The 27,557-nt window shown below is 33.5% G+C and overlaps 1 protein-coding gene across 2 annotated transcripts in view; it reads left to right on the top strand.

Annotated features, from left to right (window-relative positions):
- ERCC6L2 (ERCC excision repair 6 like 2) overlaps window positions 1-27,557 on the top strand; it is a 134,435-nt gene that overhangs the window by 44,212 nt on the left and 62,666 nt on the right. For both annotated transcript variants that reach the window (XM_043566817.1, XM_043566816.1), the window contains exons 4-11: window positions 9,184-9,377; window positions 13,092-13,253; window positions 13,672-13,879; window positions 16,749-16,889; window positions 17,916-18,029; window positions 18,933-19,052; window positions 24,979-25,050; window positions 25,655-25,800. In XM_043566817.1, coding sequence (XP_043422752.1) covers window positions 9,184-9,377; window positions 13,092-13,253; window positions 13,672-13,879; window positions 16,749-16,889; window positions 17,916-18,029; window positions 18,933-19,052; window positions 24,979-25,050; window positions 25,655-25,800 — 1,157 coding nt within the window. The remainder of the gene's footprint in view (window positions 1-9,183; window positions 9,378-13,091; window positions 13,254-13,671; window positions 13,880-16,748; window positions 16,890-17,915; window positions 18,030-18,932; window positions 19,053-24,978; window positions 25,051-25,654; window positions 25,801-27,557) is intronic.

Below are 27,557 nucleotides of genomic sequence, written 5' to 3' on the forward strand. Positions count from 1 at the left end.
GATCTCACTGTTTGTGAGTTCGAGCCCCGCGTCAGGCTCTGTACTTGTAGTGCAGAGCCTTCTTGGGATTCTTTCTCCCTGTCCCTCCCCCACTCATGTGCTCTGTCTCTCTCTCTCAAATATAAATAAATAAACTTAAAAAAAATAAAATAAAATCTTGTGCATTTTTAAAAGATGGTCTATGAAATAGCTAGAGAAAAAATAAATTACTTTATATTTATTATGCTAATGCAAGAATTGCAATGGAATCCTGAAAAATTAATGTTGGAACTCCTTGCAAAAAATCCTTTAATGAATTAAATGCAACAAATTAAGGAGTGGTAGATTTGAGGTATGTGTGTGTGATATGATACATCTCATATACATTTTGAAACTTTTCAAGTGTGAATAAGTCATCTAGGAATGCATGAAATAAATGCTTTGTGCCAAGAACAAATTCCTAAATGAAAAGACACAAAGTATACATTTCAAATATTAATTCTTGGAATGATTCTTTAGATTTAGGCTATTAGGATTGGAATTCAGTCTTTAAGAAAATGTATCAAGGTAAATTAATTTTAAAATATTATTATATGATAAAACTTCAGAGAATCTATGAAAATTCATAATCAGTATTAATGCAGAGAATTTTTCTAATAATCACAGTATGAGAAGCAGTTTCAATGGTGACTGAACAAAAAATAAGTTTCCAGCATTTGCTACACACTATTTCTTTAGTTTCTGATGTATACCAAGATAATCCTCTTGGTATTCATGAGAAAATAAAGATACATGCTACTGTGAAAATCTTCATGCACATGTCTTGCCATCATACCCGTATAAATTCTTGGTACTGGAATCACACAATCTGTGATACTGAAATTAAGTATTTACATATTATATTTTGATAGCTAGAGTCAAATAGCCTTTCAAAAGCTTGTTCTAGTTTGTATTCTTACCGATAGTGTATCATTTTGGAAAACAGAATCACTTTGGAAAATCACTTTGGAAAACAGAATAGGGTCTATTTCCCACCTTTTTATTTATCCAAGGGATTTATGTTTGTTACATAAATTATGTCAGAGATTTAGAAAAATTATATCTTGCTTTGATTTCTATTCTTTTAATTATGAGTGAAGTCGAGTATCTTTTCAGAATCTTAAAAGACATTTTTAATAGTTTTTAAAAAATCAAGTTCTAGTTTAATCATATTTCTTAATAGTCCTTAATCATATGTTCTACAAACTAATCTTTTGTCCATTATATACTCTGTAAATATTTCTTTCTTGCTTTTTCAGAGTCAGCTTTTGACTTGTTGGTTGCATTTAAAAAAAAAATTAGGTAGTTAAATATATTTATAGCTTCTGGGTTTTATGCCTGCCTAGAAGTCTTTTGTACCTAAGATTGTAAGTTCACCCACGATTCTTTTGTAATGTATATGATTTTATTTTATACCTTTACATCTTTGTGTAAGCTTGAATTTATGTTGCTATAATGACTAATCTATTAATTCAGCTTTATTTTTTTTTCAGATGGCTAGCCAATTATTTTAACTGTCATTTATTGCATAAGCCCTCTTTTTCACAATGATTTGAAGGGTCACTTTTGAGTAAAACAACACCATATTTGTGGGTATATTTCAAGATATATTGTTCTGTCCTATTGATTTATTTGCTCCTTTCTCTTTCAGTGCTAAACAGTTTTGACTTTTTTGGGTTTATAATATGTTTTAATGTTTGGTAAGACTAGTTTATCTTCAAATTTTCTCAACTTTCTCTTAAAAACCTATTGATATTTTAGGTAGTATTTCTGAATTTATTGATTGATGTAGGGAGAGTGAACATCTTTATACTGTAAATACTGCATATCCTAGAGTAGTTGTATCATTTGCTTAACTTTTATTTTATGCCCCTCAGAGTTTCTAGCTTTCTTTGTATGACCTTGTTTATTGTTCATTAAGTTTAACTGGGTATTCTTTCTTTTTGGTTGCTATTTCAAATGGAATTTTTAAAATTTTATATTCTAATTGGTCATGTTTATATATATACACACACATATATATGTGTATATATACACATATGTGTATATATATGTGTGTGTATATATATATATATGTGTATATATATATATATATATATATATATATGTTAAAGCCACATGCTTTATCAGGGTTTTTTTTTTTTTAAGTATTATTGACGTATTAGTTCCAGGTGTGCAGCGTAATGATTGCAAAATGATCACCACAGTAAATAAGTCTAGTTTAGTTAACATTTGTCACCATACATAGTTAGAAATTTTTTTTTATTTTTTTTCTTGTGAGGAGGACTTTTAAAATCTGTATTAGCAACTTTAAAACATGTAATACAGTATTATTAACTACAGTCATCATGGCATATATTACATCTTCATGACTTACTCATTTTATAACTGGATGCTTGTACTTTTGACCCCATTTACCTGTTTTGCATACCACCCCCTCACCCCAGCGACCACCAATTTGTTCTCTGGATCTATGAGCTTGATTTTTTGGTTTGTTTTATTTTGTAGGCTCCACATATAAGTGAAATCAAATGCTATTTCTCTTTCGAGGTCTGACTCGTTTCACTTAGCGTAATGCCCTCAAGGTCCATCCAGGTTATCACAAATGACAGAATTCCATTCTTTTTAATGGTGAAATAGTATTCTACATGTATATATGTATGTATATGTGTGTGTGTGTGTGATATGTGATATATATATATATATACACATATATATGTGATGTGTGATATGTGTGATATATATATGTGATATATGAGCTTGATTTTTGGTTTGTTTTATTTTGTAGATTTCACATATTAGTAAGTCAAATGGTATTTCTCTTTCTTGGTCTGACTTGTTTCACTTAGCATAATGCCCTTAAGGTCCAGGCTGAATAGTATTCCACATTTGTGTATGTGTGTGTGTGTGTGTGTGTGTGTGTGTGTGTGTGTGTGTATACATGTATATGTACATATGTGACATGTTTTATATATATGTGATATGTATGTATCACATCTTTATCATCCATCACTGGATACTTAGATGTTTCCATATCTTGGCTGTTGTAAATAATGCTGAAATGAGCACGGGAGTACATATATCTTTTCAAGTTAATGTTTTTGTTTTCTTCAGATAACTACCCAGAAGTGAAAGTGCTAGATCATATGGTAGTTCTGTTTTTAATTTTTTGTTTTTCATAGTAGCTGCACCAATTTTAATTCCTACCAGTAGTGCATAAGGATTTCCTTGCCTCAAAATCATTGTTACCACTTGTTATTTCTTGTCTTTTTGAAAATAGGCAGTCTAACAGATGTGAGGTGATATCTCATTGTGGTTTTGATTTGCATTTCCCTGATGATCAGTTATATTTTTTATGTGCCTGTTGGCCATTTCCTTTTCTTTGGAAAAACATCTATACAGATTCTCTCTGCCCATTTTTAAATTAGATTTTTTTGTCTATTGAGTTGTATGTGTTCTTTAATATTTTGGTTATTAACCCCTTATCAGATATAGGATTGGCAAATATTTTCTCCCATTCAGTTGGTGGTCTTTTCATTTTGTTGATGATATCCTTTTCTGTGCAGAAGCTTTTTAGTTTGATGTAGTACTGCTTGTTTATTTTTGTTTTTGTTGCCTTTGCTTTTGGAGTCACATATAAAAAAATCATCACTAAGACCAATATCAAAGAGCTTACTGCCAATGTTTTCTTCTAGGAGTTTTATGGGTTTCAGGTCTTACATTCAAGTCTTTAATCCATTTTGAGTTAACTTTTGTGTGCCGTAGGAGATAGTAGTTCCATTCTTTTGTTTGTGGCTGTATAGTTTCCCCAACACCATTCATTGACTTGACTGTCCTTTCTCTATTTTTTAAGTTTATTTATTTATTTTGAGAGCCAGAGAGAGAGAGAGAGCACACATGAGCAAGGGAGGGACAGAGAGAGAGGGAGAGAATCCCAAGCAGGCTCCATGCTGTCAACATGCACCTTAACTCTGGGCTCAATCTCACTAACCTTGAGATTATGACCTGAGCCAAAATCAAGAGTTGGACACCTAACTGACTGAGCCACACAGGTGCCCCATGACTGTCCTTTCTTATTGGATATTTTAGCCTCCTGTTTTATAAATTAATTAGCCATATAAATGTTGGTTATTTCTGGGCTCTCTACATCTTCAGTTTCTTTTACCAGTGTTTTATAGTTTTCAGGGTACAGGTCCTTTATCTTTTTGGTTAGGTTTATTCCTAGGTATCTTATTATTTTTGGTGCAATTGTAAATGGGGTTGATTCTTAATTTCTCTTTCTGCTGCTTTATTATTGGTATATAGAATTGCAACAGATTTCTGTGCATTGACTTTGTGTCCTGAAATCAACTCATAGAAATTTACTGACTGCACATATCAGTTTTAGCAGTATTTTTGGTGGAGTCTTTCAGGTTTTCTATATAGTATGCCATGTCATCTGCAAATAGTGAAAGTTTTACTTCTTCCTTTCTGATTTGGATACCTTTTATTTCTTTTTGTTGTCTGATTGCTATGGCTAGGACTTCCTGTACTATGTTAAATAACAGTGGTGAGAGTGGACATCCCTGCCTTTTTCCTGACCATAGAGGAAAAGCTCTGTTTTTCCCCATTGAGGATGATGTTGACTATGGGCTTTTCATCTATGGCCTTTATGATGTTGAGGTATGTTCCCTCTAAACCTACCTTGTTGAGGGTTTTTATCATGAGTAGCATGTTGTTTAATCTCTACATATTTGTGAATTCTCCCCTTTTCCTTTTTAGTTTCATAGCATTGTGGTAGGAAAAGATGCTTGATATGATTTCAGTCTCCTTAAGTTTATTAAGATTTGTTCTGTGGCCTAACATATGGTCTATACCAAAAACTGTAACGTGCACTTGAAGAGAATGTATATTCTGCTCCTTTGGGATAGAATATTCTGTATATATTAAATCCAACAGGTCTAATATGTCATTTAAGGTGAGACATATATTTTATAAATTCCACTTTCTTAATTATTTTACTGTTCTTAATAATTGATTTACTGTTCATTTTATTGCTTTACATATATTTTCTATGAATATTTATACTTTTACTTGTCATTTCCACTTTCAGACCTTATTTATTTAATTGCAAGATTTGAGATCTATTGGTTTTGTGTCCATTAATTTAAGTGCTATTGGTCTGTAATTTTATATTTTTAAAGAATGTCAAGTTTTGGTAAAATTCTTCTACTTTAAAAAAAAGATTTGGGGGCACCTGGTGACTCAGTTGGTTAAATATCTGAATCTTGATTTCGGCTTGGGTCATGATCTTACAGTTCGTGAGATTGAGCCCCACAACAGGCTCTGTGCTGACAGTGTGGAGCCTGCTTGGGATTCTCTCTCTCTGCCCCTCCCCCGTGTGCTCTCTCTCAAAATAAATAAACTTAAAAAAAAAAGATTTGGAGAGGCTCATGACTAGAATGGATTCTAAACTTAAATTCCCATATATATTTAATATACATATTAATTTTTTTAATGTTTATTTTTGAGAGAGAGAGGGGCTGCATGAGAGGAATAGGGAAGAGAGAGAGAGCGAGGGAGACACAGAATCTGAAACAGGCTCCAGGCTGCAAGCTATCAGCACAGAGCCCAACTCTGGGCAGCCACAGTATTCCAAAGGAAAAGTTATCAATTACGTATTATAGGGTTTAAATTAATTAGTTTTGGCATTTTTTAATAAAAGTTTTTTAAAGTTTGTTTATTTTGTGTGTGTGTGAGAGAGAACGAACACACATGAGTGGAGAGGGGCAGAGAGAGTGGGGGACAGAGGATCTGAAGCAGGTTCCGCACTGTTAGCACAGAACCTGACATGGGTCTCAATCCCATGAACCATGAGATCATGACCTGAGCTAAAATCAGTAGTTGGATGTGTAACTGACTAAGCCACCAAGGCACTCCAGGTTTGGCATTTTCCCTTTCTTTCTTTCTTTCTTTCTTTCTTTCTTTCTTTCTTTCTTTCTTAAGGTTTGGCATTTTTTTAAAGGAATTAACATTGTAGAGGTAATTACAGGGAATATTTTTTAGAACTTTGAGTTATGTATGGCAAAAATTTCAATTTTATGGTCTATAGTTTCTCTCTGTAAAGGTACATATTATTTTTCACTTTGATATCTTCACTTCCTCCCATGTGAGACCTTTGCTTTGGTTCTGTTTGTCTATTGTTGTTCTCTAATATACATTGCTGTTTCTATTCTGGCACTGACATGCATTGTTGCCTTTATTATTTCATTTATCATTTGAACACCTTTGTTTTTAAACGCTATACAAAGTACTGGAGTTATAGTGGTAAATAAGAGAGCTCTGTATCTCATGGTCATGGACTTTGCAAATTACAATACTAATATGATATATAGTAGTGGCTGAGTTTTAGAATTAGACAGACATGGGTTCAAATACTTATTTTGCCATCTAATAGGAGTAGGACCTTGGGTGTGTTATTTAACATCTCTACACCTTAGTTATCTCATCTCATCCTTTATTAGGAAAATACTAAATACTCCTACTTTGTAGCATTTCTATGTAAAGTCCTTGTGTTAATATTTGTCAACTACTTTGCACAGTCCTTGGCATACAGCAAGTGCTCAATAATGGTATGGTGATTATCGTTAATACTGTACCTCCTACCACAGAAATCATCACATGAAAAACATCTTCGGGTATTTTGTCACAGCCCACATCACATCATTTTCCTAAAGCCATAGTACAAGAAGATTCAAGATTTAAAAGCATGTGTTTCAATTATTGAACGAGATTTGTTGAAAGAGATAAAAGTAATTCAGTATTCTCTAGTTGAAGGATTAAATGTGGCCTCTATTGATGTTAGTAATATTTAAGTAAGCAACTTTTAATTCTATGTATATTACATTTTAGATCTAGTTTTTAAAATTGTTTCTTAGCTTCAGAATAACAAATAATGTTGTTTTATGTGCAGTGACTTAGCTGGACACTGCTTTCCATTTTATTGTTTTGACATCTTGTGCTTAAGTAAGGCTTGCTAAATGAAATATTATTCATAGCATGGTAGTAAAGACTTTACATTCTTCTTATATACATTCTCTGGACTTTGCAAATGGCATAACTCAGTTATCTGACCTCTCAGTACTACAACGGGTTACTGAACTATTTTATTTACCTTTTGCAATTTCAAAGACCAATAATAAGAAATGTCTTCGTTTTAAAACTTGTTGAATCTGAGGGCTGATTCTAGGAATCTTTAGATTCATTGGCAACTTTGATGAATGATATCTGAAGTGGAAAACTGCTCAAAGTGCTCAGATGGAGTTTGGACCCATCATTTTCATTTTGTAATAACAGAAATGGGGGGATGGGAAGAAACTATACTTGGACTTAGTATTTGTATCCCAGATTTTGTTTTGAAGGTAAGAGAATAATAGAATTCATAGGATAAACTCCAAGCCAAAAGGCAAAAGTATTTGAGATGAATCAAGTATGACAAGAAAGTATTTATGTGTGTTTGATGTTGGGGTGGGGAAAAGGAGCTCTGCCATTCAGTAGGTTAATCTTCTGTTCTTTCTTCTTTCTCTTTCCAAAATACAATCACAGCTTTTTTTTTTTTTTTTAATTTTTTTTTTTAACGTTTATTTATTTTTGGGACAGAGAGAGACAGAGCATGAATGGGGGAGGGGCAGAGAGAGAGGGAGACACAGAATTGGAAACAGGCTCCAGGCTCTGAGCCATCAGCCCAGAGCCTGACGCGGGGCTCGAACTCACGGACCGCGAGATCGTGACCTGGCTGAAGTCGGACGCTTAACCGACTGCGCCACCCAGGCACCCCTACAATCACAGCTTTGAATTCTTATACCTGACAAATGGCCTAGCTGAAATATTTCATAGAAGAGAGAGCAAGATTTAGACTAGTATTGTATTAGTTAATTTTTGCTAAACTGAAAATTTTCAGTATGTTTAATTTGCTGATCTTTATCGAGTAGGACAAATATAAAACTTTAGGAAAGAAACTTGTAACACTATTAAATATAATAGCTTAGAAAGAGTGATAATAGTGAGAAATAAAAACATTAAAAAATTAAAATGGGTGATGACAGCAGGATTTGGGGTTAGTACAGGGAAGGTCAGTGGAACCCCAAAATATTCATGTGAAAACTAAACACAGATACATTGTTAATCTTCCACAAGGACTGCTTTGGTTGGAGGGTTAGGACATACGTCCCATTTATATGAATTCAAGGGAGAACTGGAGGAGATTAAGTAAAAACAGTAAGTATTGATAACTCGTAGGGATCGTTGCTATAAAGATGGTAAAGTAATAGGGGATAGCTGAAGAGAGTTGTACGTTTAAGGAAGAAGATTTGGGGTATTGTTTTGTTTTTTAACTCTGGGAAAAATTAGAACTTACTTGCTTGTGGATGGATGTGGTACACTAAAAAGGGAAAGTTAGTCTCATAGGGCAGTTGGAGGCAGTTTCTCCAGCATTGATTTTATGTTGGCAAGAAATGATGGCAGCCACGGTGTAAGTTTAAGGTTTATTTTCAGATAAGAACATGGACAATTCATCCATGGTAATGTGTGGGAGGGCAGAATACATGAAAATAAATACAGGTAGATTATTGACCTAATGGTAAGAGAGGTAGAGGTTTTCTTCTAATTGCTTCAATTTTCTAATGAATTTTCCAGGTCTCCAACTGACAGTATCTGAAAGAGGGAAAGAGGAAATGGACTAGGGCAATGCAAAGGAAAGAGCTTCAGAAAACCATGTATTTCAAGAAAAAAAACCTGTCCTGCTTTATATATTACCCCCTTGGCTCTTGAAGTTATTATTTGGGTCCTGATTATACTCTTCTCTTTTGGAAAATTGCTTCTCTCTTATCTCTCAGCTTTTTTTTTTTTTTTTTTTTTTTTGGCGGGGAGAGGGGGAAATAAAAAACAACTCTTCCTTTGGACAGAGTTAGATATCTGTTTTATCCTAATAAAAGAGAAGTGGATGACAAAGTATTTTTGACAGTCTTCTATATCCAGATATATCCAATCACTAAGTTGTATTTATTCTTATTAACTGCAGTGCCAGAAACTAAAGAATAGGACTATTGGTATTCTGGATTTCTTTTTTTTTTTTTTTTTTTTTTTCATTTAAAAAATATATCATAATTTTTTTTCTTCTTCTTTTAGATGTTCTTAATAGTTGCTCCTCTTTCTGTACTCTACAACTGGAGAGATGAATTGGACACCTGGGGATATTTCAGAGTCACTGTTTTACATGGTAACAAAAAAGACTATGAACTGATTCGTGTAAAGCAGAGGAAATGTGAAATTGCTCTAACAACTTATGAAACACTGCGCTTATGTCTGGATGAACTGAACAGGTAATGGGAATAATGAGAATGATTACATTAATATTCTGTTTACATCCCTTTATATTGTGATTTTCAAAAAAGCCCCAAATATCCATAGCATAATTTAATTTCATTTAAGAATTATTGAACTAATTTATAATAACTTATTTTCTAAGAAGGAAAAACCTTCAGATTTTATACAGTCCATTGTATTTCCTTTATTCCCTCTCCAAACAATGCCTGTTACAGAAGGATAAGACTGTCCTAAATCTCACGTACAACCTTTTGTGCATATGGCACCTCTAGACTAAGATGGTGATTTTCATGAATGATTTTAATTATGGGAGTTTGTTGTGAATGTAGATTGGCAAAGAATACATATACATATTGAGAATCAGTATTCCAGGACTATAAGTACCCAAAAGAAATGAACTGACTTAACGCCTACGTGCATCTTAAGATTTTAATGAGGCATCTAGAGACATAATTATAAAGGCATATGAGTGTTGCAGCATGTAAGAAAGGATGCCTTGGGAGCATCCTTTGTAAGAAAGAACATAAGGAACCTAACTTTGCTGCAGAGTGAGGAGAGTTGTCAGGGAGCTTCCCAGAGAAGATGACCTATGAGCTGGGTAAGAATTGAATGACGAAGGGTGCCTGGGTGGCTCAGTCGGGTTAAATGTGTGACTCTTGATTTTGGCTCAGGTCATCATCTCACGGTTTGTGAGTTTGAGGCCCTGTGTTGGGCTCCACACTGCCAGTGCAGAGCCGGCAGGGATTGTCTCTTTCTCTGCCTCTCTCTCTCTCTCCTTCCCCTGTTTGTGCACATTCTCTCTCTTTCAAGATAAATAAACTTAAAAAAAAAAAAAAAGAATTGAAGGATAAGTAAGAGTTGAAGAGTAGGGGAGTAATGCAGGAAGAGGGAACAAGCAGCATTTGCAGAGGCCTTCAAACAATAAAGATCACATTACTTTTGAATAAATGAAAGCAGTTTTGATACTTTCTGTATCTCATGGCTGCAGCATACGTGTAAGAGGGAAGTGGCTGGGAGACAACAACAGTGTGGTAAGCAAGGAACATCATAAAGGGTATTGAAAGCTGTCTGGAGAGCTAAGGATCTTTATTCTTTTTTTTAGTTTTTTTAAAAAAAATTTAATGTTTTTATTTATTTTTGAGATAGGGAGACAGAGTGAATGGGGGAGGGGCAGAGAGAGACGAGGAGACATAGAATCCAAAGCAGGCTCCAGGCTCTTAGCTGTCAGCACAGAGCCCAACACGAGACTTGAACTCCTGAGCTGTGATATCATGACCTGAGCCGAAGTCGGACGCTTAACCGACTGAGCCACCCAGGCGCCCCTATTCTTTTTTTTAAATATTTATTTGAGAGAGAGAGTGAGTGAGGGAAGGGCAGAGAAAGAGAGAGGGAGAGAGAGAATACCAAGCAGGCTTCATGCTGCCAGCGCAGAGCCCCATGTGGGGCTTGAACCCCATGAACTGTGAGATCATGACCTGAGCCAAATTCAAGAGTTGGACTCTTAACTGACAGAACACCCAGACACCCCTAGGGGTCTTTATTCTTAGAATGATAGAGTACCCTTGAAATGTTTTCAGTAGATTACTAATATGATAAAAATGGTCAGATTTGCATTTTTAAGGTTTATTTATCTATTTATTTTAAGTTATTTATTCATCCTGAGAGAGACAGAGACAGCGTGAGTGGGCGAGGGGCAGAGAGAGAGGGAGACTGAAAGTCCCAAGCAGGCTCTGCACTGTCAGCTCAGTGTGGGGCTTAAACTCACAAAACTGTGAGATCATGACCTGAGCCAAAACCAAGAGTCAGACACTTAACCAACTGAGCCACTCAGGTGCCCCTTATTTATCTATTTTGAAAGAGAGAAAGTTCCCTCAATTTCATGAACCATGAGATCAAGACTGAGCTGAAACCAAGACACTCACCTAACTGAGCCACCCAGACGCCCCTAGATTTGCATTTTATAAGTAATCTAGTTGTTGTGTATACAGACCAAGGAGAGCCAAACTAAATGGAGAAAGACCAATTAGGAGGCTTATGTTGAGCTAACTCATGTCCCCTCCAAATTTGTAGGTTCAACTCCCAACCTCAGGGACCCCAAAATGTAACTGTATTTGGAGAAAATATTCTTAAAGAAGCAATAAAGTCAAAATGAGGCCGTTAAGGTGAGGCCCTTGTCCAATCTGCCTTGTGTCCTTAGAAGAGAAAGAGATACCAGGAATTTAAGTGCACAGAGGAAAGAATACATGGGGACACAGCAGGAAGGCAGTCATCTTTAAGCCAAGGAGAGAGGCTTCAGAAAAAACCAAGCCTGCCAACACCTTGATCTTGGATTTCTAGATTCTAGAACTGTTGTATCTGGCATCTTTTGCTCACCATAATATTTTTGAGATTCATCCGTGCTATTGAATGTATTTGTTCTTTTTTAATGTTGAGTTGTATTGCAGTTTATGAGTATACGATATTTTGTTACCCATTTATTTGAGGATGGATATTTATATTTGGGTTTTCCAGTTCATTATTATAAGTAAAACTGTAAGGAATAGTTAGTTATGTATAAGCCTTTTTTTAAACATACATTTTCATTTATCCTGGGTAGACATATTTTCATTTCCTGGGAGTGGAATGTTGGGGTTTTATGGTTAAGCATAGGTTTAACTTTAGAAGAAACTCCCAAACCATTTTCTTGAGTGGTTGTATCATTCTATTCCAACTAGTGATCTACAAGACTTCAGTTACTTTGTATATTCACTAACATTTAGCATTGTCGGTCTTTTTGTTTTTAGATATTTTAGTGTGTCTGTGGTGGTATTCTGTTGTATAATTTGCATTTTTCTGGCCTATGTATTCATGAAAAAAAATGTTTATTCTATAGTTGTTAGGTGTAGTATTCTATAAATATCAATAAAGTCAAGTTAGGAGCTGTTAACACTTAAGTGTTCTCTTACTGATTTTCTAGTTGTTTTACAATTTCTGAGACAGGAATGTTGGAATCTTCAATTATACTTGAGTATTGTTAAATTTCTCCTTTCAGTTCTGTCAGCTTTCAATTTATATACAGTGTTTTGAAACTCTTATTAGGTACACACACATTTATGGTTAGTATTTTTTCTTATGAATTAATCCTTTTATCTTTAAAAAACATGCTCCATTTTATATCTAATAATTGTGAAGTTTTATCTGATATCAATATGGACAATATAGTCTTCTTGTACTTACTGAATATTTATCATTTGCTATCTTTTTATTTGAATATATTTTTATATATTTAAAGTGAGCCTTTAGTGGTTAAGGTATAGTTTGATCTTGCTTTTGTATCCATTCTGATAACCTGCCTTTTATTTGGAGTGTTTAATCCGTTTACATTTGATGTATTTATTAAAGTTGATATAGATTTACCATTTTTGTCAGATCTAGGATTTGACTTTACTTCACTTAGAAGCTAATAATAGTATGCTCCTGTTTCAAGAAAGCTGTCAGAAAGACAGGGGTAATCTGAGGCACGGAGAAGTAACTCACCTAAGCCTACAACAGCTGTCAGTGGTAGACATTAAATTTAAACTTTGACCATCTAATTCCAGAACTTGAGCTTTTATTTAACATATTATATGACCCCAAAAGATGTTCTGCACTTACATAAATGTAATAAGGTATTCATTCACCATGTAGGATAAGTTTTCTAAACTTTTTCCCCCTTTTTTCTCACTTTGTAGTTTGGAATGGTCAGCTGTCATTGTGGATGAAGCTCATAGAATTAAGAATCCTAAGGCTAGAGTAACAGAAGTTATGAAAGCTTTAAAATGTAATGTCCGCATTGGCCTCACTGGAACCATTCTTCAGAACAACATGAAAGAACTGTGGTGTGTTATGGACTGGTGAGTAAAAACACTTTTTATGTTTTGGAAAATTTTTAATATTTCTTTAACTTAGTGTTACCTTGTTTGCTAATTAATAGTTTCTGGGGTGGGGAGGGGGGACCCAAATACAGCTATGTTTACAGATGTATTTGTCCCAAACATGATATACTGAGTAGAGTCCCATGAAAACCTTTCTTTATATGTTAGTCTCGGTCCTTGAAGTAAATATCTGAATGTATTTACCAATTCTGTCATCTTATAGTTATTTACTGAAACTGTCATAAAGAAAGAACACTCTGTTTTCTTTTATTTTGTTATTGTTACCATTCATGAACCATCGACCTAGTACTATTTCTTAGACTCAGAAAGAAGTCAATGTGTTTCTTTTTAGATAATTGACCAAAGCCCTAATATTTTTGTTATTGCCTTTATATAGGGCTGTGCCAGGACTTTTAGGTAGTAGGATCTACTTCAAGAAGCAGTTTTCTGACCCAGTAGAACATGGTCAGAGACACACAGCAACAAAAAGAGAACTAGCTACTGGCCGAAAGGCCATGCAAAGGCTTGCAAAGAAGATGTCTGGCTGGTTTCTCCGGCGTACCAAGACTCTGATCAAGGATCAGTTGCCTAAGAAGGAAGACCGGGTGAGAACTGCATTTGTTTAAATTATTAATTTCTCATATTTTATTTTTTTCCTGAACAAATTCTTTTTAAAAGAAAATCTGTCTCCTATGGTATTTTATGAATATAGGGTTTTTTCTGCCTGAGTGGTATGGAAAAAAATATTATGTACAAAATTTCAGAAAATGTTAATTGAACCCAATCTAGCAGGTTAGCTAGCAGGTTTATTGTTAGTATGCATTAAATTCATTTCTCTTATAAGAAGGCTTTTGCTGCAGTTCTTCCTCAGTTGGAAAAGAAGAGCTCTGTCCCTAATTTGTTATCCATTCATATTTTATCCTTCATATATTGCCTACTATCCACAGCCCAATATAGTCCATGAGACCTTAATTACAGCCATAGGACCACAGTGATTAAAAGCTTTGTTTTTTTTAGAATGCCATTTGCAGTTATACAACTAACTTAGTTTGAAGAACTTTAGGAGAGTTATAATTAAATTCTGTTAATTATTTAAGAACATTTGAAGAGTAAACCTTAAGAGATTTTTTTTTTTTAATGTTGTGGTCCTCTTGTATAGTTTTTAATCTGGTAGTTCTTCTTGCTCAGGTAATGGAAAAAAGGTTTTATAAATTACCATGAACTAAGTTTAATTAATGTTGTCCCAAATAAGGGCAATGCTATCAAATACTCTCTAGTCTTAGGATGTCCTGTTGATTATTACTTTAAAAAGATAGACTTGAAAGGAAAATATGTTACTGATATGCAAGTTGGGGAAAATGATAAAATGTTTGACTTTTTTTTAAGTTCATTTCTTTATTTTTGAGAGAGAGTGCGAGCAGGGGAGGGCAGAGAGAGAATCCCAAGGAGGCTCCACGCATTGCGGAGCCTGACACAGGACTCAGTCTCGTGAACTGTGAGATCATGACCTAAGCCGAAATCAAGAGTTGAATGCTTAACCAGCTGAGCTACCCAAGTGCCCCAACATTTGACTTTTTGATCTAAAGCAGATATTGTCATTTAATTGGAATACTTAATGAACCCTCACTTTTAAAAATATTTTGTGCAATTTTATGTATATTATTTGTCTATCCAGTAGGAACAACAACTAAAATATGAAGAAAGAGTTGTGCACAGAGTGTCTAGAGCTTGGGCTCTAGAGTCAAATATTATAGGCTTGAATCCTGACTCCCTACTTACGAGTTTTATGACCTTGAGCAATTTGCTAAGTCTCTCAAACCTTGGCTCCCATCTGTTAAATGGGAATGGTGATAGTTTTTGCCTCACATGGTTGCTCTGAAGTGTGTGGCATGTAAGAAGTGTTTAGTAAATGTTACTACCTGTTTTAAAATACTTGGGAATAAATTTAACCAAGGAGGTGAAAGACCTATACACTGAAAACTATAAGAAACTGATGAAAGAGATTGAAGAAGACACACATGAATGGAAGGATATTCATGTTCATGGATTGGAAGAATTAGTATTGTTAAAATGTCCATGCAATCCCTATAAAAATTCCTATGGCAGTTTTTTTCAGGAATAGAACAAACAGTCCAAAAATTTGTATGGAACCACCATATACCCCAAAATAGCCAAAGCAATCTTGAGCAGGAACAGCTAAGTTGTCAGGTGTCACATTTCCTGATTTCAAACTATATTACAAGGCTATAGTAATCAAAACAGTATGGTACTGGCATAAAAACAGACACATAGACCAGTAGAGTGGAATAAAGAGCCCAGAAATAAACCCATGTATATACAGTCAACTAACATTTGACAAGGGAGCCAAGAATACTCAGTAAGATGCTCTTTTCAATAAGTGGTAGTGGGAAAATTGTATATTTATATGGACTCCTGTCTTCTACTACTCACAAAAAGTAACTATAAATGGGTTAAAGATTAAAACACAAGATGTGATCTTGTAAAACTCCTAGAAAAACAGGGAAAAAGCTCCTTGACGTTGATCTTGTGATGATTGCTGATGATTTTTTTGAATATGGCATCAAAAGCATAAGCAACAAAAGCAAAAATTTAAAAAGTGAGGTTAATCAAACTAAAAAGCTTCTTTATAGCAAAAGAAACAACAGAATTTGTCATTTTTTAGCAATACTATTCTGTTGTAGTGATATAAATACATAAATATTTATAGATAGATGGTTTTTCCTTTTTGTTCACATTTTTCAAAATCTTATTATGAGTTTTATGACCTTGATTATATAGAGCTACATCTAGAAGACGTTTACCAGTTTCCAGTCCTACTAGAAATCTAAGGTAAATTATATCCCACATAACTTAGTGGCATTATTTTATCATATTTTCTTCTTTTCTTGGAATTGGACACAAAATAGAAACTTGTAGTTGTTTTATGTGTATTTTTTAATTCTTACCTTTACTAATATTAGAAATTTATACCAGGATATAAAATACAAATACTTTATGCTGTTTTTAGTATAAATTTTCAAGTAATTCATTAAATACTATTCATACGATTGTTCTAAAGTTTTCCCTTTTCTCATTTACTTTTTTATCTGACCTAAACTGTAGTCATATATTTGCATGATGGGCTAATAGTATGAAACCCTGAAATATAGAGTACATTCTATATAGAAATATATAAGGAAAACACTTAACTTATTTTTTCATATTTTGATTCCTTTCAGTTGAAAAAAAAGTTCTGTGAGATTTATTTGAAAATAAAGTTATATTTATGTAGTTTAGGGTAAGATGGTAGCAAAGAGTATAGGAAAATCAGGAGAATTTGTCATAATAATGTATCTAAAAGAAAAATAGTTTATCAGCAGTTTTCACTCTTAAAATTTATAAAATCTGTTGTGCATTGTGACTATTACTACTATAAAAAAGTACCGATAATCACCTTGTGTTTTATCTTGGCAGATGGTGTATTGTTCTCTGACAGATTTTCAGAAAGCTGTCTATCAAACAGTATTAGAAACAAAAGATGTGACTTTGATACTTCAGTCTTCTGAGCCTTGTAGCTGTAACAGTGGCCGGAAAAAGAGAAATTGTTGTTTCAAGGCAAGCATTTCTGTGTGGTATAGTCACGATCTTGGTTTTGATTACACAGTTGTCTATTCTACTGTAAGAGTGAGGAGCAGATAAAATAACCTTTCCTCAGTTCCCTAAATTTAGAAACCATAAATTAATAAAAAGGAATAGTTTTCAAAAATATTTTACAATATCAAATAGTAATCATAGCAAAATACAGTATTCATATATCTTTTCAATAAACCAGTTTTTCAGTAGCTCTCAGAAACTAGTAGCTTCAATTTGATATCCTCCCTTTCAACTTTTATTAGAAAGTAGCCTACTTTCATCTTGAAATTTCATCTAATTTTTAAAACTTTCTCATTATCCCTTACTAGTAAACTTACTCTTTGATAGCAGGCTTAAAATATTCTGATAGAATATTAATAAGAACTGTGTTTTGGTATAATATTTTATTTTTATTTAGAAACAAATATACTTTGTATTTTTTTAACCTATCTATATTTCCTGCCTGTTTTCACCTATTTTATTATCAAGTTATCTATCAAATATCCATGTACATAGAGGGACCCTAAATAAATATTTCTCTAGATTGATATTTGTTCCACCTCTCATTTATTTTGCTGTTTTTAGCCACCTCACTTTTTTGTAAATGCACAGTTTCCTAGGAAGCCTTGGAATATAAATGAGAATAGTGAAGGGCTCTGTTACAGCCCTGCCTCCATGCCATAGTTTTATTACCAGGGACCTCTTCTGGCAGCATTTCTATCACTGTGTGTCATGAGGATAAATACTTTCTGAAATGAGGACTTTCTCCCCTCTTTTTTTTTTTTTATTTTTTAAACATCACTGTATTATGGTTCACCAAAAGTATGATTCCACATTAGTGATGCATGGATATTTTGTGTAACAGTTGACCATTATTTTCTCAAAATGTATTGTGTTAGTAGTAACCAGATGATAAATACTAGTGTAAGTGATAGATTTCATGAAGTAAGTAGTTACATAGCCATGTTAGTTCCTTGCTGTTTTTATTTTCTGTCTTTCTGGTTACAGACCAATTCACATGGCGAAACAGTGAAAACCTTGTATTTCAGTTACCTTGCAGTCCTTCAAAAGGTAGCTAACCATGTTGCACTACTGCAGACTGCTAGCACCTCCAAACAACAGGTTTGAGTTGGCTTTTTGTACTTCTTCATGATGCTACTGGTATAAAGATTTTATATTTGGTATAAAATGTCTTAGCCAATAAAGATATCTTTATTTTTGTATGCAATTAAAGAGGAAACTGAACTTGCTCATTTTCAAATTTAGGTGTCAAAGAAATATATGCTCATATGTTTTTAATTGAAGTGAGAAAACTAAAACCTAAGTTAAAATAACAGTTCTTTTTTTATACCTGTGATAACGTTCATATATTCGTTTTCCTAACATATTTTGATGTAATTACTAAGTAAGATATTTGATGAGTCAGTCCTCTTCCACTAATCATGTGTCTAATTCCATCTGTTCAATCTATTGGATTAAAATGTATTTGTAATAACCTGTATATTAAATATTAGGAGTATTTCCCAAGCTGGCATAAATGAGTAATTTCAAAGTTTAGACAAATGCAATCATTTACTTTGGTCATTTCGATTGTATCTTACTCTAGAGCACAACATAAATTTAAAAAACTTCTTTAAAGCTTTTTACATAATGATTTTCTATTTTCTTTTTGTGTTATAATCTTAATGCTGTTTAAATGTAATTTTAAAATTTAATAAGAATTTAATATTGTTCTTTGATAGTACTGTTTGCTCTTTAGGAAGTATTTGATTTCTTGTTTTGGAAATCATAAAAGAATAATGATAACATTATTAGTCCTATCATTATCTCAGAACTCATCAAAACCATATGTAATTAACATTATCACTTTAAGGTTTTCTGAATTATTAGTCTGACTTAGAGAAGATAATTTCTTCAAAGTAATATGTTCCTTCTAAATAGAATTTTTTTCATAAACAATCTCAATTTATATAGGTTTAAATGTGTTAAGTTGAAATTTCTTTTCTTCTACCTTTTCCCCTTAAGGAAACACTTATCAAAAGGATATGTGATCAGGTATTTTCCAAATTCCCAGATTTTGTGCAGAAAAGCAAAGATGCAGCCTTTGAAACACTCTCTGACCCAAAATACAGTGGTAAGATGAAGGTAAGTGCTCTTCTCTCAGGCTGCATACACACAAGGATGATATTCAAAATATTTTGTGTGTGACAGGGACACCAACTAATCAGAACAGATACCCAATCATTCAGAAGAGACTGGCCAAAGATGACTGGCGCAGCTGTGTCAGCATTTACTAGCTCACAATGAACCATACATGCAGTAGGGTCTCACTTAGTGGTTACATCAAATACACTTTAGACTCTCCTTATCAATGTATTAGACGTATGCCTGCTTAAAAATGTGCGCTGTTGTGCTGCATATATAATAGCTTGTCTTCAAATGTTTAAGGAGATAATCTACCAGAAATACAAACGCTAATGCCAGATACAAGGAGGAGGCTATACAATAGCTTGGACTTAGAGAAAGGAACTTCTTAAAGAGTTCAAGGTGGACAAGACCTTTCTGTCTATACTGAATTTTCTGCCTCTTGGTTTCACTTGCCAATCTGTATTGGAAGGTTGCTAATCTCATTTGTGGCAAGGGAGCATTTGTTGTACACTAGGAAACTGACCTGTAGGTGCTGCCCTTGGTGATATATTACTAAGGGAAGGTGTGAAAAGTATGGCTAGGTTCTCCACCCATGACGTAGGCCTGTGACAGCTGCATGATTGCTGACAGCTTCCAGCCTTTTCGCAGCAGACTTTGCTTGTTTAACTCTTTAATAACTGTCAAGAATCTTTATGGATTCAGAGACTATTACAGAACAATTCTCAACTTTATGGTTTAATTTTTTAAAGAGTAAGTTATTTCTTTTGGCTAAATAAATAAAATAAGAAGTAATTCGAGGTAGGTTGTTCTTGTTTCTAAAACCCTGGAAATATTTTTAGCAGTTAATCTACATAAATTCATCATAGTGTAGTTTACTTGGACCTCTAAATTCAATAAAATAGAATAAAAGCCAAGAAGATTACCTTAAATACTTGGGTATATATTTTTTTAATTGAGATATAATTGGCATATAACATTGTTTTGGTTTTAGGGGTGCAAAATAATGATTTGATACATATGTATATGGCTAAATAATTATCACAATAAGTTTATTTAATATCAATCACCACACATAGTTATTTTTTCTTATGATGAGGCCTAGTAAGATCAACTCTCTTAGCAACATTCGGATATATAATACAGCATTGTTAACTATAGTCACCATGCTGTACATTAAATCCGTAGCACCTGTTTATCTTACAATTGAAAAGTACCTTTTGACCACCTTCATCGATTTTGTCTGCCTCCACTCCTAACTTCTGGCAACCACCAATCTGTTCGCTGCACCTATAAATTCAAACTTTAAAAAAAATTTTTTTTAATTTTTTATTTATTTTTTAGAGAGAGAGAGAGAGACAAAGTGTGAGCGGGGGAGGAGCAGAGAGAGAGGGTGACACAGAATCTGAAGCAGGCTCCAGGCTCTGAACTGTCAGCACAGAGCCCAATGCGGGGCTTGAACTCATGAATGGTGAGATCATGACCTGAGCGAAAGTCGGATGCTCAAACGACTGAGCCATGCAGGCACCCCTCAAACTTGTTTTTTTTTTTTAGTTTCCACGTATAAGTGAGATCATACAGTATCTATATTTCTTGGTCTCTCTTATTTCATGAAGCATAATGTCATTCATGTTGTTGCAATGCCAGGATTTCTTTCTTTTTTATGACCAAATATTCCATTGTATATGTGTATTTCATGTTTTCTTTATCCATTTATCTGTCAATAGACACCTAACATTTTTTCCAAGTCTTGGCTGTTATAAATAATGCTGCAGTAAACATGGGGGTGCAGATGTCTTATCGAGATCAATTTCACTCTTTTGTTGCATGTGGCTGTCCAGTTTTCCCAGCACCATTTATTATAGAGAGTATCCTTTCCCCTTTGTATATTCTTGGCTTCTTTGTCATAAATTAAGTGACTATATATGTTTGGGTTTATTCCTGGACTCTCTGTTTTGTTCCATTGACCTGTCTGTTTTAATGTCAGTACCATATAGTACCATATAGTACCATAACTTTGTAGTATGGTTTGAAATCAGAAGTGTGGTTTCCAACAAGGCCTCCAGTTTTGTTGCTCTTTCTCAAGATTGCTTTGACTATTCAGGTTTTTTTGTGAGTCCATGCAAATTTTAGTATTGTTTGTTCTTATTTCTGTGGAAAATGCCATTGGAATTTTGATGGGGATTGCATTGAATCTATAGATTGCTTTGAGTAGTATGGACATTTTCCAACATTCTCAGCCTACGAACACTGAATACCTTTCTATTTATTTGTGTCTTCTTCAGTGTCTTATCATTCTCAATGTATAGGCCTTTCATCTCCTTGGTTAAATTTATTTTTACTTGGTTCTTTTTTATGCATTTGTAAATGGGATTGTTTTCTTAATTTCTTCTTCTTATAGTTCCTTATTAATATACAGAAATGCAATGAATTTTTGTAGATTGATTTTGTATCCTGTAATTTTACTGAATTTGTTATTTTTAACAGTTTTTTGTGGAGTCTAGGTTTTTGATATATAAGATCATGCCATATGTAAACAGAGACACTTTTACTTTTTCCTTTGCCATTTGGATGCCTTTTATTTCCTTGTCTTGCCTTATTGCTCTAGCTAGGACTTCCAGTACAGTGTTGAATAACAGTGACAAGAGTAGGCATCCTTGTCTTATTCCTGATGTTGGAGGAAAAGCTTTGTTTTTACCAGTGGATATTACATTAGCTGTAAGCTTGTCACATATGGCCTTTATTATGTTGAGGTATGTTCTCTCTATACCCACTTTGTTGAGAGTTGTGTATTTTTAAATAAATAAGTTTGTATTAGTGAGAATATTCTGTTTTATTATCACAATAAATAATTCAAACTAATAGTAGTAATTTCCCTACCAATATTTCCTAACAATAATAAATCTATTTTTGTCATCCATTTTATTGACTTTTATTTATTTACGTATTTATTTATTTAATGTTTACTTATTTTGGGAGAGAAAGAGAGAGAATGAATGGTGGAGGGACAGAGAGAGATGGAGAAAGAGAATTCCAAGCAGGCTCCATGCTGTCAGCACAGAGCCTGACGGCTTGATCTCACAAACTGTGAGATCATGACCTGAGCTGAAATCAAGAGTGGAAAGTTCAACTGACTGAGCCACCCAGGTGCCCCGACTTTATTTATTTTAAATAAAACTATATAAAAAGTTCAATTAATTTGGAACTGAGCACTTATTATCCCATAATTCAAGCCAATAGAATATTTTCAGAAATCATGGCCTCCTTATGAAAACTGTATTATCTATTGTTATATATTTAAATATCATTCATTGTGACTCTTCACTAAAAAGTTACTCTTGATATTAAATGGAATTTTATAACTACTCATTAATGTATATTTAGAAATAATGTCTGATTAAAATAATTATTACATTTTTTTGTTATGAGTTTTAGAAGGGAAAAAGCAAGCATGAATTATTGATGGAGTCTGGGTTGATGTCTTTATATGTGAAAGGCGCCTATAATTTACTTTGTGAGAGAACACCAACAAGAAAGAGACTGATATTAATAACCTAAGGTTATATTTTTAAAATTGTGTTTCATCATTTGATTATCAACATCACCTGGTAATTTCGTGATACAAAATGTATAGGCTTATAATCTATTGTCTCTGGGGTTAAGAAATCCAAGTTGCATGTACTTCTTGAATTCAAGTGATGAAAGATACTAGTTCTGCTTCTCTTATTATAGGTCAGCCTACAGCTGCAATTTATTTGTTGATATAATGCTCACTGTACCCTTCATACCCTCAGAACTATACTCATGAACTCCAGCTCTTTCTGTTAAATGTGAAGGTCTTTTTTGACCTCAACTACTATTCAAACAGATGGTCAAAAATTGCACTTATTCCCCTGATAAGAATCCTCATTTTCCCTTCCCTTGGGAAATACCACAGAGCTACTTACTGTGAGGGGTGGGGGAAAAGGCTTAGAAAACCAAGTTTAGTGCTGTTGGGATCATATAGGGGTCATGTTCTTCTCTAGGCTTGACTAATTTGAGAAAAGTTACGTTCAAGATTTCTTAGTGTGAACGTTGTTATTTACAGCATTCCTTGATATTTACCCAAGTAAATTAAAAACTTAGTTCACACAAGAACCTGTACACAGATACTTTTAGCAATTTTATTTATAATTGCCAAAACTTGGAAGCAACCAAGATGTCCTTCAGTAGATGAATAGATAAGTTGTGATACATTCAGACAATAGACTGTTATTCAGCAATAGAAAGAAATGAACTATCAAGCTACGAAAAGACATGGTCACCTTAAATGCATATTACTAAGTGAAAGAAGCTAGTCTGAAAGGCTACTTACTGTATGATTCTAACTCTATGATATTCTGGAAAATGCAAAACTGTAGAGAAAATAAAATAATAAATGGTTGTCAGGAGTTTGCAAGGAGGGATACATAGATGGAGCACAGGGAATTTTTAGGGCAGTGAAACAATTCCATATAATACTTTAATGGTGAATACATGTCATTATATATTTGTCAAAACTCATGGAATGTACACCACAAGGAATGAGCCCTATTATAAATAATGTTAACAGACTTTAGTTAATAATAATAGTTAATAATTTAATAATAGTTTATAATAATAATTTATTAATAACAATTTATTCGTCCATCAGTTGTTACAAATGTACCACCCTAATGCAAGATGTTAATAATAGGGAAAACTTTGTGCAGGGAGGGGCAGGGATATAAGATGCGGGAGAGGGATTCTGGGCAAATTCTCTGTATATTTTACTCTGTTCTTCTGAAAATCCAAAATTGCTCTAAAAAAGTCTTTAATTTTGAAAAGTTATTGTATTATGTGAAGTTCAAATGCACATCCTTTATACAGAATCAGTTATTTTATTAAAAAATAAAGCTAATGCAAAACTTACTTTATAAGTTTTGCAAGTATTAAAATTATGTTGACTTGATCTGTGACATTTTTATCACCGTTTGGTTATTTGAGTAGCTTTTTTTTTTTTCTATAGCTTTTTCTGAGGGATTGGACCATGGGGGTCAGAGTTAGCACAATATCTTCTCTTAGTCAATTATTAAAGAGTGTTATATTGAATATGATTTTTTGTTTAAGTTTAAATGCTTATCAGTGAATAAACAAAATTGAAGTGTTTATTGCATAATTCAGAAAAACTTTAGGCTTAGTACAGAAAATTCCTTTTCTTTCCTTTGTGGATTACTTTTCCACAGTGTTCTGGAACTGTCACTGCCAGATGTGGAAATGCCTATTTTAAAAATAACAGTGATACTGTTATACACAGGTTTGGATTATTTGCTTCCTCCCTAAAAGCACTGTATTTGGGGCAAATTATTGACATTTTGAGGTCAGAATCAAATCTGGAAGTCAGGACTTACTGTAAATAGAGAAGCAGAGAGGATAAAATAAGAAGAGGTGTATATGTGACTGATTATTTTAAGAAAACAAATATCAAGACCTAGATGTAATTAAACACATTTCATTATGTCTATCTAGAAAAAATTTAAATACTTCCTAACAGGAATGCTCTTCTGTAATTTAGTTTCTGAACATATTGTAGGTATAAAGAAAGTGTTTTTTGGAAATTAAATTAATTCATTTAAATGCATCCCATAATCTAAAATGTTTCCTTTTTATTAAAACCAGATGAGATGAAACAAAAGTCTTTGGGAACCTTACCTCATTATTGACAGTATGATGATGAATAACATTTCATGTAATATCTAATACTTTATTTCTCTAACTTGGCAAAAATGAAGGGAATTAGGAAAGAGGACTGAGGTTATGTTGTATAAAAATAATTTTTAAGAAATTCTCTAGTGATGTTTATATGTATAAAGTGTGCTTTTAGTTGTAACTGGTTCATTGGTGGTTGATTTCTGTGGTTCATTTCTAGGTCCTTCAGCAGCTTTTAAATCATTGTAGGAAAAACAAAGATAAAATACTTCTTTTCTCCTTTTCCACCAAGGTAAGTTCCTTCTGAAGTATATACTCTTAATTGGCCCAGCCCTAACTCTTGAGGCATAAATCCTAAGAGACATAACAGTGTCCAGCCACAGTTTTATCTTATACATACTGTAGAAAATAGTAGTGACATAAGCAACTTTTAAAACAGACACTTAAATCTCAATGATATCAAGATTACTGTCAAAGAGCAAACTCAAAAATTTTTAATTCTCTGTTGATGTTTTTATTAATAATTAAAGTGTTCTTTAAGGCATGTAAGAGATTTTAGAACTTGGAAAATAGCACAAATAATGAAATTCACTTACATAAATTATTTGGCCAATACTTTTTATTTGGTTTTAGTTTCAAAAAAAAATAAAGTTTGATTTTTTTTTCCCTGAAAGATTGATTTAAAAAACAAACATTGGTGAATATTAAAGTCAGTTTCAGGATAATGGGGAGAAATACATAAGCCAGAAGTCAGGAAGATATTTGTTGCTCTTGTAATTATAAGAAAGAACTTGTGAGCAGCAATTATTAATACTTAGTAAATCTTCTCTCTATAGTGGTACGAAATTTATTAAACCATACATTTGTCTTTGCCCATTTCCATACCTTTTCTCTAGTTACTTGATGTTCTGCAGCAATACTGTATGGCAGCTGGCCTTGATTACCGACGACTTGATGGAAGTACGAAATCAGAGGAAAGAATCAAGATCGTGAAAGAGTTCAACAGTACACAAGATGTTAACATTTGCCTTGTCTCCACAATGTAAGAAAATAAAATTTGATAACTTGATTTTTATGTAATTGCTTTTAAGATTTAGGGTAATTTAAAAATTATTACTGGATTAATTTTCAATGGTTATGATTATATTGCCTTGTTTTATTTGGCTTTGAGGAGAAGCAGCAAAAATGCTATTATATTAATTATGACTGAAATAACAATATCTTGAGTTTTACCTAACCTTTTTTCTCAATTTCCTTATCATCACTGGATTCTCTTTATATGTCTGGGTTTATAAAGATAACAATCAAAAGAAATGGATGTTTCCTCCCAGGAATTTTCTGTGGTAGTGTTTTTATTCATGTCTGTGGTCAGAACAGTCAGACTTAATTGAGTAATTGAGTTATTAATCAAATAACTAAGAATCATTTGTAGCAGTGGCTTTTCAAGTATGCTCAAGCAGCCCTAGAGAGCTCACTAGGGTTAGTGGGCCAGGTATTTCCTCCCTCTGTCTACCTGGTCTCAACCATAGCAGCTCTACATTAATAGGTTTTATAAAAGTTAAGTCAGTTCTAACACCTATTTATGAATCTCTCATTAAAACCTTTTAAAGAATATATACACTTTAGAGCAAGATTTATGCCAGTATAAACACCTAAGAAGATTAATCCCTTTTGGGGGGCAACAAATCCTTAACTTTTGACATCTAATGTAATAAGTACTTTATAGATTTACCCCCACTATCTTGCAAAAAGAATTTCAGAGGACTTTAAAAACAAACGTAGCAGGGTGCCTGGGTGGCTCAGTCATTGAGCGTCCAACTTTGGCTCAGGTCATGCTCTCACAGTTTGTGAGTTTGAGCCCCACATCAGGCTGGGTGCTTTGGCATAGAGTCTGCTTTGGATCCTTTGTCCCCTCTCTCTGCCCCTCCCCTGTTTGTGCTGTCTCTCTCAAGGATAATAATTTTTTTAAAAAAAAAAAGTTAAAAGCAAACATGTGAAATGTAAAAAGTCAACAAAAAATTACTTAAAATGAGGCATAAAATTATATATATGATGAATGCGCTACTTACTATTGAACACCGAAATTCTCCTTGAACTCTTGCATTGAGAGGCACTCTGGATTCCCATTTTCCTGTGAATGGATTCAAGGAGTAATTTCTCATATGAGCCCTTACCTACGAGCATTAAATGACATAGGATATTGTCTTCTGTTAAGTTTTATAAAGTACATAAACATGCTTAATTTCTTAAATAATGTCTCCAAAGTAACAAATGCCTTCAACAATACTTCAAATAGTACAGAACTTCTAGACAAGCTGTCATCTGCCATTCCTTGTCTGCTCACCCCCGTCTAATTTGATGAGATCTGCCATAATGCTCCTAATTATCTCTATGTTAGAAATTTCTATTTAACCCATTTAGTGAGTTTTTAAAGACTGTATTTTTCATGTTTAAAGCCCTATTGGTATTTTTCAAATCTGCCTAATCATTTTTACTTATATTTTGTTCTTTATGTTTTCTAGCTTTTCTTTTGTTTCTTTAGTAATTTCAATCATTATTTTTTAAAATCCCTTTTTAAATGGCATTTTTGCTCTGTTAACTCCTGAATTGGGGCTGCTAATCCTTCTGTTGTTCCCTCTTGTTCTTGCTCATGGTACATGGTTTCTTCACACATTTTGTAATTTTTTATTTTGAGTTTATCTATCTATAGAGGGGCTTTCCCCCTCTATTTTAGCCAAACATCATGCCAGCCACATAGGGATGGGAATCCATGTTTCTTGCTTGGCTTTTATTGACATC

Source organism: Prionailurus bengalensis, chromosome D4, assembly GCF_016509475.1.
Source record: "Prionailurus bengalensis isolate Pbe53 chromosome D4, Fcat_Pben_1.1_paternal_pri, whole genome shotgun sequence".
Taxonomy (NCBI): domain Eukaryota; kingdom Metazoa; phylum Chordata; class Mammalia; order Carnivora; family Felidae; genus Prionailurus; species Prionailurus bengalensis.